This window comes from Manacus vitellinus, unplaced genomic scaffold (assembly GCF_001715985.3).
Source record: "Manacus vitellinus isolate BGI_N305 unplaced genomic scaffold, ASM171598v3 scaffold_13_pilon, whole genome shotgun sequence".
Taxonomy (NCBI): domain Eukaryota; kingdom Metazoa; phylum Chordata; class Aves; order Passeriformes; family Pipridae; genus Manacus; species Manacus vitellinus.
In genome coordinates, this window is record NW_021938999.1 from 8722044 (window position 1) to 8734113 (window position 12070).

At 43.3% G+C, this 12070-nt stretch overlaps 1 protein-coding gene across 5 annotated transcripts in view; it reads left to right on the forward strand.

Annotated features, from left to right (window-relative positions):
- Window positions 1-12070, forward strand: part of CELSR1 (cadherin EGF LAG seven-pass G-type receptor 1) — a 168077-nt gene that overhangs the window by 117478 nt on the left and 38529 nt on the right. For all 5 annotated transcript variants that reach the window (XM_018068021.3, XM_018068018.3, XM_018068017.3 and 2 more), the window contains exons 6-13: window positions 680-837; window positions 1902-2065; window positions 3069-3194; window positions 8084-8250; window positions 8698-8883; window positions 9204-9317; window positions 9640-9814; window positions 10596-10737. In XM_018068021.3, the coding sequence (XP_017923510.1) occupies window positions 680-837; window positions 1902-2065; window positions 3069-3194; window positions 8084-8250; window positions 8698-8883; window positions 9204-9317; window positions 9640-9814; window positions 10596-10737 (1232 nt within the window). The remainder of the gene's footprint in view (window positions 1-679; window positions 838-1901; window positions 2066-3068; window positions 3195-8083; window positions 8251-8697; window positions 8884-9203; window positions 9318-9639; window positions 9815-10595; window positions 10738-12070) is intronic.

The following is a 12070-nucleotide window of genomic DNA, read 5'->3' on the forward strand; positions in this document are numbered from 1 at the left end:
TAAAACACACCTTTTTCCCATCTTCCGTACTGCACCTGCAGTGTCAGTCTGTGTGCCTGGACCAAAGCATCTGCATGAGCAAGCATATTTCTATCCATTATTTTTGATTGTCCAGCTCCACAGGTCACTGTCTCTATTCTCCTGTAACCCAGAAACTGGGGACTTCTCAGAAGGCTCAGCAATGGGCAGTGGTATTTTGTGTGCTCCATCCTGTAGCTAGAACAATCATGCTTCAACTAAGCTTCCTCCCAGTCATCAGACAATCTCTCACTACAGCCTTTATAAGCACTTGAACTCAGTTTCTGACAGTCCTGACAGAGTACACCCATCAGAGAAAATTTGATTTAAGCCTTTAGCCTCACTTATAATATTTACATCATTTTAGGGTTTTCATTCTAATATTACATCATTTTAGGGTTTTCATTCACTTGAGGTGGAAGAGGTGCAAAGTGAAGACAGTTTAGTAGACTTTACTATGCAGAAGTGAGAAAATACCTCTTTGGGGTTTTTCCTTGCCTAAATGTTATAGGATAGCTTAACTTCTACTGTCCTCTTTACATAGTCTACTTTTGTCCCTTTTGGGGGGGTAGTAAGAAGTATGTTGTCGAGCTGACTGAACCAGCGTTTAAATCCCATGTGTATGTAGCACTATATGACATGTGCCATTTATTTTTTGAAGCCAAACATTGGCCGATTAGGAATTCCCCATGGGCCTTCTGGAGAGAAAGTGGCTGTGGTGACTGTGGACGACTGTGACACAGCAGTGGCTGTGCGCTTCGGGAGCCTCATTGGAAACTACACCTGTGCAGCCCAGGGGACTCAGACCGGCTCAAAAAAGTAAGGATTCCTTATATTTTTGTTTTCCACTCATTCTCTTCTTCCAGTGGAGAGTCAACAGGATGCAATTAACCACCAAGCACTAAGCAATTAACCAGTAAGTTGGAAAAGCAGATATGATTTAACAAGAAAAAGTAACGAGGTTTAGTTTGGGAGGTGGAATTTGTTGGAGGCTACTGCAAGGGTCAATACACCAAATTCCTTCTAAAATTAAAAACCAAAACCAAGAAAAAAAATACCTGAAGGTCAGTGCATCTGCTTGGTGTGAAAATGTAGACAGAAGGGCAAATAAAATGTCAGACTTTATTAATGAAGGAGATGGCTGAAGAGCTTATTACTTTCATCATTTAAGTTAAAAGTCCTATCTTGAAAAAGAAATAAAGGAGGTACAGAAAAGGCCATTGAAAATCATTAGGTGTGAAAAAAGGTTTCCTGAGAGGAAAGACCAAAAAACATTAGTACTTTTGAGTTTAAAGAGAAGATGAACAGCAAGCAACATAGAGGGGATATAAAGTAATGAGTGATAGCAGAAAGACCGTTGGTGCTCTAATCCCAAAAGAAGGGCACACCATTAAAATTGGGATTAATTCAAACTGACCAGATGATACACTTCTCACACAGTGTGGTGTCATTTAGTAGAACCTGCATCCACTAAATGTAATTAAGACTAAGATTTTCAGAGGCTTTTAAAGGGGTTGGCACTATATAATAATTAAGTCATTATATAAAAATGTACAGCATCTCAGCCTTTGTGCTGAGCAGCATAAGCCAGTCCCTACATGACTGGGATCAGAAACAAGCATCCTGTGGCTGCACATTTTTCCATAATTTTCACTTTCTTCTTCATATTGACCACTATTAGGGACAGGTCACTGGATTCTCTATGCATATAACAACTTCTAAGTTAAAAGTTAGTGTTTCTGGAAGTGCTCATGTAGCAGAGGGAGGTGCATGGCAACACGGATAGACTAAACAGCTCAAATGTGCTTATGGAAGCAGCAATATAAAGAACAAAACAAACCAAACTATTTGCAAGAAATTATGAGCAATTCCTTTTTCTTCAGATCTTTGGACCTAACTGGTCCGCTCCTCCTTGGTGGTGTCCCAAACTTGCCTGAAGATTTCCCGGTGCACAACAGGCAGTTTATTGGCTGCATGAGGAACCTCTCCATCGACAGCAAGCCCATCGACATGGCCAGTTTCATCGCCAATAATGGCACTCTGCCAGGTATGAGCGACTAGCACCCCAAAAATCAACACAAGAAAGGTCTCTGCCACAGCTGTGTGTGTAGCCAGGCTTAGGGTGTTGAAGGGGCCAGCACTGGGAGGAACCCCAGGAAGGGGCAGGAGACAGAGGGGTCTGAAATGATGCTTGTCCCCCTGTTAGCACCGCTGAGGGCAAAGCAGCCAAGTGGCACGGTTGCTGGGAATTATGCTGCCACCGTGCCACTGGCATGGCTGCATCCAGACCTCATTTGTTTGAGCAAGGTGCAGTCCTTGCCTGTGCCAGAGAGGCACACAATAGCCTGTGGCACAGGGCACACTTCCAGGATTAGGCAGCACACAGGAAAGGACTGGGCTTGTTTAGACCTTCTGCATTGCTAGGAGTTTCACCCAGGAATTTACTGCTAAATGAACTTTTCTTCTATTTTTTTAGCTACCTTTCAAATGTCATCTTACTCTGAAAGCCAGTGGGATTAGTTCATGAAAAAAGACAGCACTTTTAATGACTTTTTAATAAATTGTCTTTGTTCTGTAAACAAAATTCTGAAATTCCCCAAATCTGAAACCTGCTTCATGAGGCAGCCTGTTGGAGGTTCTGATTTGGTTTCCAGCCTTGGATCCCTGATCAGGATTAGTTTTGGTGGTTAGGTGTACAGAATGTTGTCATCATCCTAAAACTGGCTCTTACACACAAAAATGGCAAGTCTCTTCTGTCCATGCTGCTGAAGGTCTGTGTAAGAGCTAAATTGCAGTTCTGAAGTATGTTTTGTTGATCGTGCATTAAGAAGGGAGTCGTAGCATACACTTTTGATAGATTTGTCTCTATGAATTTGACATGCGATCAGCGCACATGAAATTTGCCATCCACATTTTACTTCACTGACTTCAAAAAAAGAAAGCAAAGAACCCAAACTTATGTTGTGACTTTACATAAAAACTCAAATACAGTCATTTAGAGCCTTTTTCTTGTTAAAACCTTGCAAAGTAGTGGTTTTCCTGAATTTCAGGCTGTGCAGCGCAGAGGAACTATTGTGAAACCAACTGGTGCCAGAACGGAGGCACGTGCATCAACAAGTGGAACATGTACATCTGTGAGTGCCCCGTACGCTACGGAGGGAAAAACTGTGAGCAAGGTAGGATGCAAAGACCTCTTCATACACTGTCATGTGTGCATGTTTCATTACCTGTCATTAATATCTCATAGCATGTGTGTCAAACTGTCATGCTTAAGGGTAACAGAAGATTGCAGTTGAGACTAAAAGTCACCCGTTATCTATCTGAAATAATTTTGGAGATCACTTACGTAGTAGATGACATACTGTCATGAATAACAGCAGCTTTCATTGATTTACTTACATAAGCAAAGTCATTCCAAAGAACTTGGCAGTATTCAGTAATTTGTTTATAGTAAAATGCCTGATCCTAAGCCCCTTTAAATCAGTGGAAAGAATCCCGCTGACTTTATTGAGCTTTGACTCAACCCAGGGATCAGTGTGCAGTTTTAATCACCACTTTCTTGGCAGGAAGGCATTCTCTGCTAAGTATGAGCACTTTCAGTTTTACTGAGTTTTTCTTTGATTGAACACAATGTGCGTATATGTGTAAAACCTCATTAATAAAGGATAAGGAAGGAGCAGCAGGTGAGTTTTATAAGGTGTGAACTACTTGCAGTTTCTTCCCTAGAAGCAAGGGGTCATCTCTGTGGGGAGTCCCATGGGGTTGGTGCCGTAATGTGGCTGTTCCTTTGGAGTCTTCCTGGAGGGTTCCAGAAAGGAAAACCTGCTTATACTAGGCATGGCTTTCCTAGAAACAGAAGGCCAAATTCTGGCTCCTGATGCAGATGTGGTAGGTCTTTGCTTCCCTTATCCCCTGTGACACTTAGCCCAGAATAATTTGTGTTGTGATCAAGGATTTTGTTCTTTTGATGTATCTACCCCAAACCAGATATTCTGGATTACTTTCAGCAGAGTGTGGACCCTGGAATTGCAGCTGAGCTGCACGCACCACAGGAATTTGCAAACCCCTTTAGCACAATATGCCTCAGCCTGGGCCAGATCTAGGTGTTGGCAGCTGCTCTCCCCTTACCTGAGAAGCAGCAGCTCAGGAGGAGAGGACACATGGTTAAGTTTTTGTCTTGGAAATAAGGGTTTGTAGAGTGAGGAACAGGAAAAAGGACTGACAGGATGGAGACCTCTTCCTATATTCCACCTCATACAGAGCCCAGAGCTGCTATTACTGCCTCTAGTGAGGTACCTGCTTTCTGTAGCAGCTCCTCAAGTATTCTGAGCTTCACAGATTTGTATGAAGATCTAATTTTCGCATGTGTCTCATCCCAAGTATCTTTGTTGGTGAAATTCTGGTGTTTTTGTCATGACCAGCTGGTCTCTGTGGTACAAACCCATGCTGATGTATCCTGAGGGAGTGCCAGGGCCCAGCTCTGCTATAACGTGTGCTGGTGTAAATGGGGAGTAGTGCTATCACATGGAAAGACTATCCTTCCCTCTGTCTTTATCTTAGTTTTCAAGTGGAAATTCAGAATTTGACCAAACGTGTGTTTTATTTGTCATTTTCTTATCCCAAATTCAAGACCAAACCATAAAGTTTGAGACTTAGAAAATCACCTCAGAACTGCCCTGTGTACATCACTGGAAACTCATTATAAGTTCAGGTAATAGAAGTGATGACAGTCACATCAGCACTGCCTCCCTCGTGCCAGCAGTCACCTCTGCCTCCAGCACTGTGATTCCTGCATGTCCCCTTTGACACTCTCAAGCCCCAGATTCTTGCTGATGCCTCAATTTCTGTTTTTTTTTCTGAAGTTTGAGGGCAGCAGGCTGCTTGCTTCTTTGATGATATTTATAGGCCAGAGTGTCCCTATGGAAAAATTGCGAGCCAAGAAAGAAATTAATTTTTCTGGAATGTGACCAAAGATTTCAGGAGCCTGAAGTTAAAATCAGGAGGAATCACAGATATGCAATACTCCTGGCTTTCAGGTTGCTCAGTTGAATACTCAGCTATGATCATAGCAGCATTAGCTATAATTGGGCAGCTATTTTTAAAAAAGTCTTAGGTAGAATATTTACATTCTTGTGTAGGAGTGTTTGGCTGCTGCATTTCTTCAATCCCTTTGGCAGTGCAGGATCTGCTTCAGGCTCACAGATGACAAAGACTTTGGCAGGTTACCAATCCACCTTTTTTGATTTCCTGCTTTTCAGAAATTCTGGTTTGCACTAGTGAGGATGGGGTGTTTTAACCTCACCATCCTCCTAGGACCTGCTAACTCACCTTCTAGTAGCTTCCATCTCCCTCTGCTGACATATAGAAGGGAGATAAAATTAAGAAAAAATAAGTTTCACCTTTGTTGTAATTTAATTCTTTTAAAATATCAGGTATTGCAATGCTGTGAAGAAGATCTAGCAGCTGTGTCTGACTCTTGGATGGCCAATGTCATTGCACTAGCCTTGGGCTGACCACCACAGGTCTGCACATAAACATAAGCTTTCACATGTCCTACACCCAAACTGCAGGTGATGTCCCATGGGATGTTGGCAGCAGGTTTCCCCAGGCCCTCTGTCTCCACAGGGCATGGTCCTCGTGTCTTTCTGATAGCCTGTCAAATGTAGTAGTCTTTTAAAAGGGTACGTAGATACACAGGTAGTGCTTCAAAGTGACAAACCCTGAGAACACAATTAGTTTTCATCCCTGCATCGCTGATGGCAGGGAGATGCTGTGCTGGGAAGCGTGTGTGCTCGCCTCTGTGGTGACAGGGGTGGTTAGGTCACATCTGGGTACACTGGATGTGGCCCCCAGCCCCTCCATGGTCCCAGGCGTGGTCCCAGGCATGAGGAAGGGCTGGGGGAAAGAGGGAGGTCAGAGCAGGCTGACAGATGGATTTCTATTTTAACAGCAGGGGAAGGTGCACCCTGGCCCCAGGGAAGGGAAGAGAGTTGGGAGGAGGTGTGGGAAGAGAATGGTATTTGCAAGTACAGAAAGTCACCACCGGTGAGAAAAGAAGGAAGGTGGCTAATTACCATGCCGGTCCAGTTCTCCCAGGAGCAAAGCCAAAACACTTCCAAACAGCATTCCCAGCCTCCAGCAGGTGGGAAGCCCACAAGGTTTGCATCCTGGCTCTGCTCTCCAGAGGCAGATGGACTTAAAAGTCTCAGCAACTGTCTAGAAAACCAGCAGCAAAGTTGGTAGTTGAGGTCATTGTGAAGGTAGAGGAGGGTAGAGGAGGAAGGAGAAGGCTGACTTTTGCAGAAGGAGGAAATAATGCTGCTCAACACCATTGTCCTGGTTACTTTTACATTGACGTGGGCTCATGAATTGTGCCCTCACCCAGACGGCCAGAATTTAAGCACTGTGTTCAAGTTTTAAGCAAGCTGAGGACATCTATATCTGGTGACAAACTTCTTTGAATTGCTGTCTGGTTTTCAAGAGCAGGCTACACTGCAGTTGTTACACCACATGCTCTCGCTGGCATTCATGAAGGACTGAGTATGAATGCAAAAGGGAGATCGCAGCCTGGAGCAGGAGGGAGAAGGACTGTCCTTTGGGGCTGCCTGCACTTAGCCTGGTGTGGGGTGGTTGGGTAACCACCTCTTAGAGAAGGGCAAGTCAGTTTTCACTTCTGGCTTGGCTAGTGATAGCCCATTAGTCCCTGACATCTTGTTTCTCACAAATAGGGAGATAAAGGACTTGCACTTTTCCTCCAACCCCTTCACTCTAGTCCCCACCCCAGCCTTTCCTTTTAGAGACACCAGCAAGGCAGACATATCAGAATTTGGGGCATGGGTTTATTCCTCAAAAAAATAAACCTTCATATCAACTTTATTCCATTTTCTGCTATGGTGTCATCCCTCCACCTTTTTCTAAGGACTTGCCATCTCATAGTAGTGCACATGCATTTGTATATACATGATCTGTCCTAGTACAAAAAAAAGGTGTCAGAAGTGTCAGTAGATTATGGTAGTGTGGAGCAGAAGGGGGAAGACTGTTAAGCCCTGTTGTCTCACTGACCATCTACATGGACTCAGCACATGACAAAATAAAAGGCCGGAGACTAATCTAGGAGTTGTACCCAGTCTCTGAGGTCTGCTTCCACTGCCAAAAGCTGCCATGAATATCACCAACATGCCCACAAATAAGGATGTCAGGCAGGGGCTGACTGCAAATCCTTCTACAAGGTGCCATGCATGATGGAGGTGTCATATGAGGTGCTGCAAATAGCACAGAGCTCCCATGGCTTAGTTTGTTGTAATCAGTGGGATCAACTAATCCATGGTACTGTAGCTCCTGTTACCTAAGGTAACAACTTTAAAAGTCCAATGGGTGGGTGTTCCCCTATTTTCCATCAGCAAAGTACTTTCCATTGAAGGCTGTCATCAGTGTCTCCCTGTAGGAGCTGTGTTCTTGCAAGGTTAGAGAGGAGGGCAACTCTTCAGCTGTCAGCTTGAGATATTTAAAGCAGATGATTTAGGCGATTCCACACAAGCTTTCTCGCTGTGAAAGGGCTATGTAGCAGGGACAGCTAAATAATCAGGCCCTGGAGTATTCGTAATTAATTCATATTTCCTGTTGCATCTCAGCCTTTTCCTGTGTTAAATCTGTTAATTAGAAGAAGGTAATCAAGGGTGTGTTGAAAATATCTGTGGCAACTGTTGCCTTCATACTTCCTGCTCTGTCCACCCACTCATCAGCAGAATTGTATCAGCAGAGATCTTGAGTTTACCTTTCTAGGAACAGCTCTCACCTTGGTAATGCCATAGCAGTGTGGAGGTGCTGCTTTTCAGCACAGGCAAGATGCCTACCCCACAACAAGGGAAGGTTGTGAATTTCCAGTATTATCAACTGCTTCACAGTAACTCCCCTAGACTGGCTCTTAATCCATAGTAGATTAAATATAGCTCAGCAGAAGAGGGACTAGCTACCTTGTGTTATCACTGCAACAGACAGTCATTTTTCCTCTTAACCTTTGTCCTGAAGGATATCAACTGTTTCTCTTCTGTATTTTGATTTACAGCAATGCCTTCTCCTCAGCGTTTCAGTGGTGAAAGCGTTATCATTTGGAGTGACCTTGACATTACCATCTCTGTGCCATGGTACATTGGGCTGATGTTCAGAACCCGGAAAGTCAATGGCATGCTAATGCAAGCCAATGCTGGGGCTGCATCCAAGATCAACATTCAGGTAAAAATGTGGCTGCCTTTGGTTAGAAAAGAATTCATTCTCCCCCATCAGTGGATATGACCAGATGAACTGCATAGCTTCATGCACACAGCTGAATGCACATCAATAAAAACATATTATTACTTTAGCATTTTACGAAGATCAAAAGATGAATGATCAAAATATCATAAAAATCATATTCATTGGTTTAATATTATTTTTTTAACCAGAGGTAGTAGTACGCCTTAATATAGATGCAAAAAATATATCTATTGTTTTGGGGTCTTTTTGTCCATAAGGTAAGTTGAATGCCGAAAGTTACACTAGGAGTTCTTGCAAGCATTCGTCTTGTATTTACTCTTTGGTCTTTTTTTCCTTTTTTGGGTTGTCTTAGGAGATGTTATTATCATGCCCTCTCCTTCCAATGCATCCAGTCCAATACAAAAGACTTTTTTTTTTTCCCCAAAGATACTGAACAACTACGTGCAGTTTGAAGTGTACAGTGGCCTGAGCCAGGTTGCTAGTTTGACAATGAGCCAGTCACGAGTCAGTGATGGGGAGTGGCATCATTTATTGATAGAGCTGAAGAGTGCTAAAGATGGTAAAGATCTCAAGTACCTCGCTGTCATGTCCTTGGACTACGGGATGTACCAGGTAAGGCAGCATCATAACTTTGCAGCTAAGCACTGCAGAAATGTTTTTAGGAGAAAGTAGGATAAAAATACTTATGCTGTGAGATATTTTCTGTGGTGATTTGTGTCTAATGAATGATATTAATTTATTAAGCCTAATGATAAGATATCTTATGAAGAAGTCCTTAAAAAGACACATTCCAATGCCTGCCTCCTTACTGCTTTTTTAGTTTTTCTGTAATCTACTGTCAGCTACTGCTTGACTCCATCACTACAGAAAGCAGGCTGGCTGTGTCACAGAGGATGATAGTGCTTCTTATTGTCTGTCCTTTTCCTCAACAGAGCACTGTACAGATTGGAAATCAACTACCTGGACTGAAAATGAAAAGCATCATTGTGGGAGGTGTATCTGGAGACCAAGTCTCTGTTCAACAGGGATTTTATGGATGTATGCAGGTATGAAATGAAAAGTGTAGCAATAGATTTTGAACTTGTGAGAAAATACCCAGGTGAAAATGTGGAGTTTTCTTTTTCATCCATGCTCAAACATTTCTGTTTCCTTCATAATCTAAGAATCAAAATAGTAAAGTCTACCCACTTTTCCAGGTACAAGTCTGATCACACAGGGGAAAAACATCTGAAAAAAAAAATCTGGGTTTGACTCATCAGATGATGTTTCTTTAAATGTAGCCTCATCAATTAAAGGGAGTAGTGAAACACATAGTACTGTACTCTGAACGAAGACTCTAATTTAAAAATAATTGTCTTTTGTTGCCAGGGAGTAAGAATGGGAGAGACATCTACAAACATAGCGACACTCAACATGAAACAGGCTACCAAGATCAACGTAAAGGAGGGTTGCGAGGTGGATAACCCTTGTGATTCCAACCCGTGTCCCCAGCACAGCTACTGCAGTGATGACTGGGACAGCTACTCCTGTGTCTGTGACCCAGGTAACCTGGTGACCATCCCATGCACTCATCCAGGAGATGGATCACACCTTCATGCACTCATCAGAAGCAGTGCAGCAGCAGAAGCATGCCTGCAAAGTGTTCATCTTCTGATTCTTCCTTTTCCAGTCAGTATTATCTTTCTCACTCTTACCCATAGCACCTTGAAACTGCAGTCATGGGCTAAGGATCTAGGCAACGTGTCCACCAAACAAAGACAGTGTCTGGTCCAAAGGACTCCTGTGCACCTCCCCTTTTCTTTTCTCTGTTTTTTTTTTGGTTTTTTTTTTTTTTTACTTTTTTTTTTTTTTTGGTTTTTTTTTTTTTTTACTTTTTATTTTCTTTCCCAGCCTTTTCTGCTGTTAAATTTCAGTCTCTCACTCTGCATCCTAATCAAGATACTTTGAATGTTTTCTCTGTTTTGGTGCATGGAGCCAGCACATGCTGTCAGTACCCAGCACAGTCACCTCCCCTACACGCAGCAAAAGAATACAAAACTATTTGTAGCACATGCCCTGAATATAAAACTGGGAACCAAAGGCACAAGGGTGCCTCAAGCATGGTAACAGACTGTCAAAAAGAATGGCCCATTATCATTTTGGCTGTACTATTTTCCCATTTTGAGAAGGAAAAGAGTACCTTATTTCTGATAGTATCTTAGGGGGAATCTACTGATTATTGTAGATGTGTTATTAGTGTATAAGCTTAAGATAGACAGTCTTTTGTAGACATGCAAATCGTAAATTACAATGGTTGATCTAATTTTATGACCTTGTCTCCCCAGGGTACTTTGGGAGAGATTGTGTTGATGTATGTAACTTGAACCCATGTGAGCATGTCTCCACATGTGTGCACAAACCCAGTTCATCCCATGGCTACACCTGTGAATGTGGACAAAGCTACTATGGACAGTACTGTGAAAGCAAGTAAGAGAATTATTTTGTTCTTGGTTTCTCGATCCTTCCAGGTAGTTCTTCTTCTGAGGCAGCAGTCCTCTCACTTCCTTTTCCACTTTGGTTAACTTTCCTGTTACCATTTGAGTGTTCGTAGTGGATGGTATTTGCAGGCTACCTGCCTTTTGGCATTCCTGAGCTCTTCCCAGAAACCAGACAAACTTCCATATTACTCAGGAGCCACTTTTCTTCATCAGCAGCTCAGGGGCTAAACCATTTGTGTTGTGTTAGACAGCACTGCATCTCACCTGTGCCTTGTGGTGGACCTTGCCCGAGTTTGCTCTGCATCTCTCCTGCAGCTCCCCCAGCACATAGAGCAATGCACCAGTTTGGTGGCCCATAGCCAGATAAAATCGCTTTGCAGTTTGGGTCCGGTCCCTGGACTGGCAAAAAGCCATCTCCTCTGGACAGTCTGGGAGCCTGTGTCTGTTGCTTTGTTGGAGAAACGTGCAGATTCCCTCGTCAGCAGCTTCCTGGCCTCAGATAAGCATTCAGCAACCAGTCTTATCCCAGAGGCGGCACTTTGATTCACTGTAATATGGGCCATTCATGATGTGCAAATGAAGTGCATTTGTCTGCCTGTTTAGGAATAGCTCATGTGATGTTTCCTTCGCTTTGAAAACTGCAGGCTTCTTCCTCTGCCTTTTGTTGTATGGGCTTGCAAATGTTGGCCTTGCAGTTGCCAGATTTGTCTTTCATTCCTCTGGATTAGAGACACAGAGACATTGTCCCCTGTCATTATCTGCTGACATCGTGTCAAGTGCAGCAGTGTGGTTTTCATATTCTAAAGCATAGAAGTACAAACCTGGTAATTACTGTAAACAAAATTGGTAGTGGTCTTCAAAACAGATGGGAAATAGCTTTTCTTTCCTAAAATGAGCAGGAAGGGGATTTCTTGTGTATTACACTGATCACAGTCTCAGCAGTGTTGTCATCTAGGCTGTTGCTTGACAAAGACTTCCAGCTATTAGAGACCCAGGTCATTGCCTCTGGCCCTTTCCAGGGGTCTCTTGCCAGCACTAGTGTTGGGGCATCTATGGGATAACCAGCTCAGAAGCTTACCCAGAATAAACAGTACCAGTGAAAATGAGGGTTATCCTTTGGCTGGGGTGGCTTTTGGCTTGCTGCATAACTTTCAATGAGCTGTGCTGCTGCACTCATAGTTGGAATCACGGGCTTTGATTCATAGTCTGGATCAAAGCTGCCACCCTTCCCTCTTCCATGTCTCCAGCCACATGTGTCCTCTGCCTCCCCTGTGGCAGACCAGGGCTTTTCAGACCCTGCAGTGAGCTGTCTGAGAAAGCCA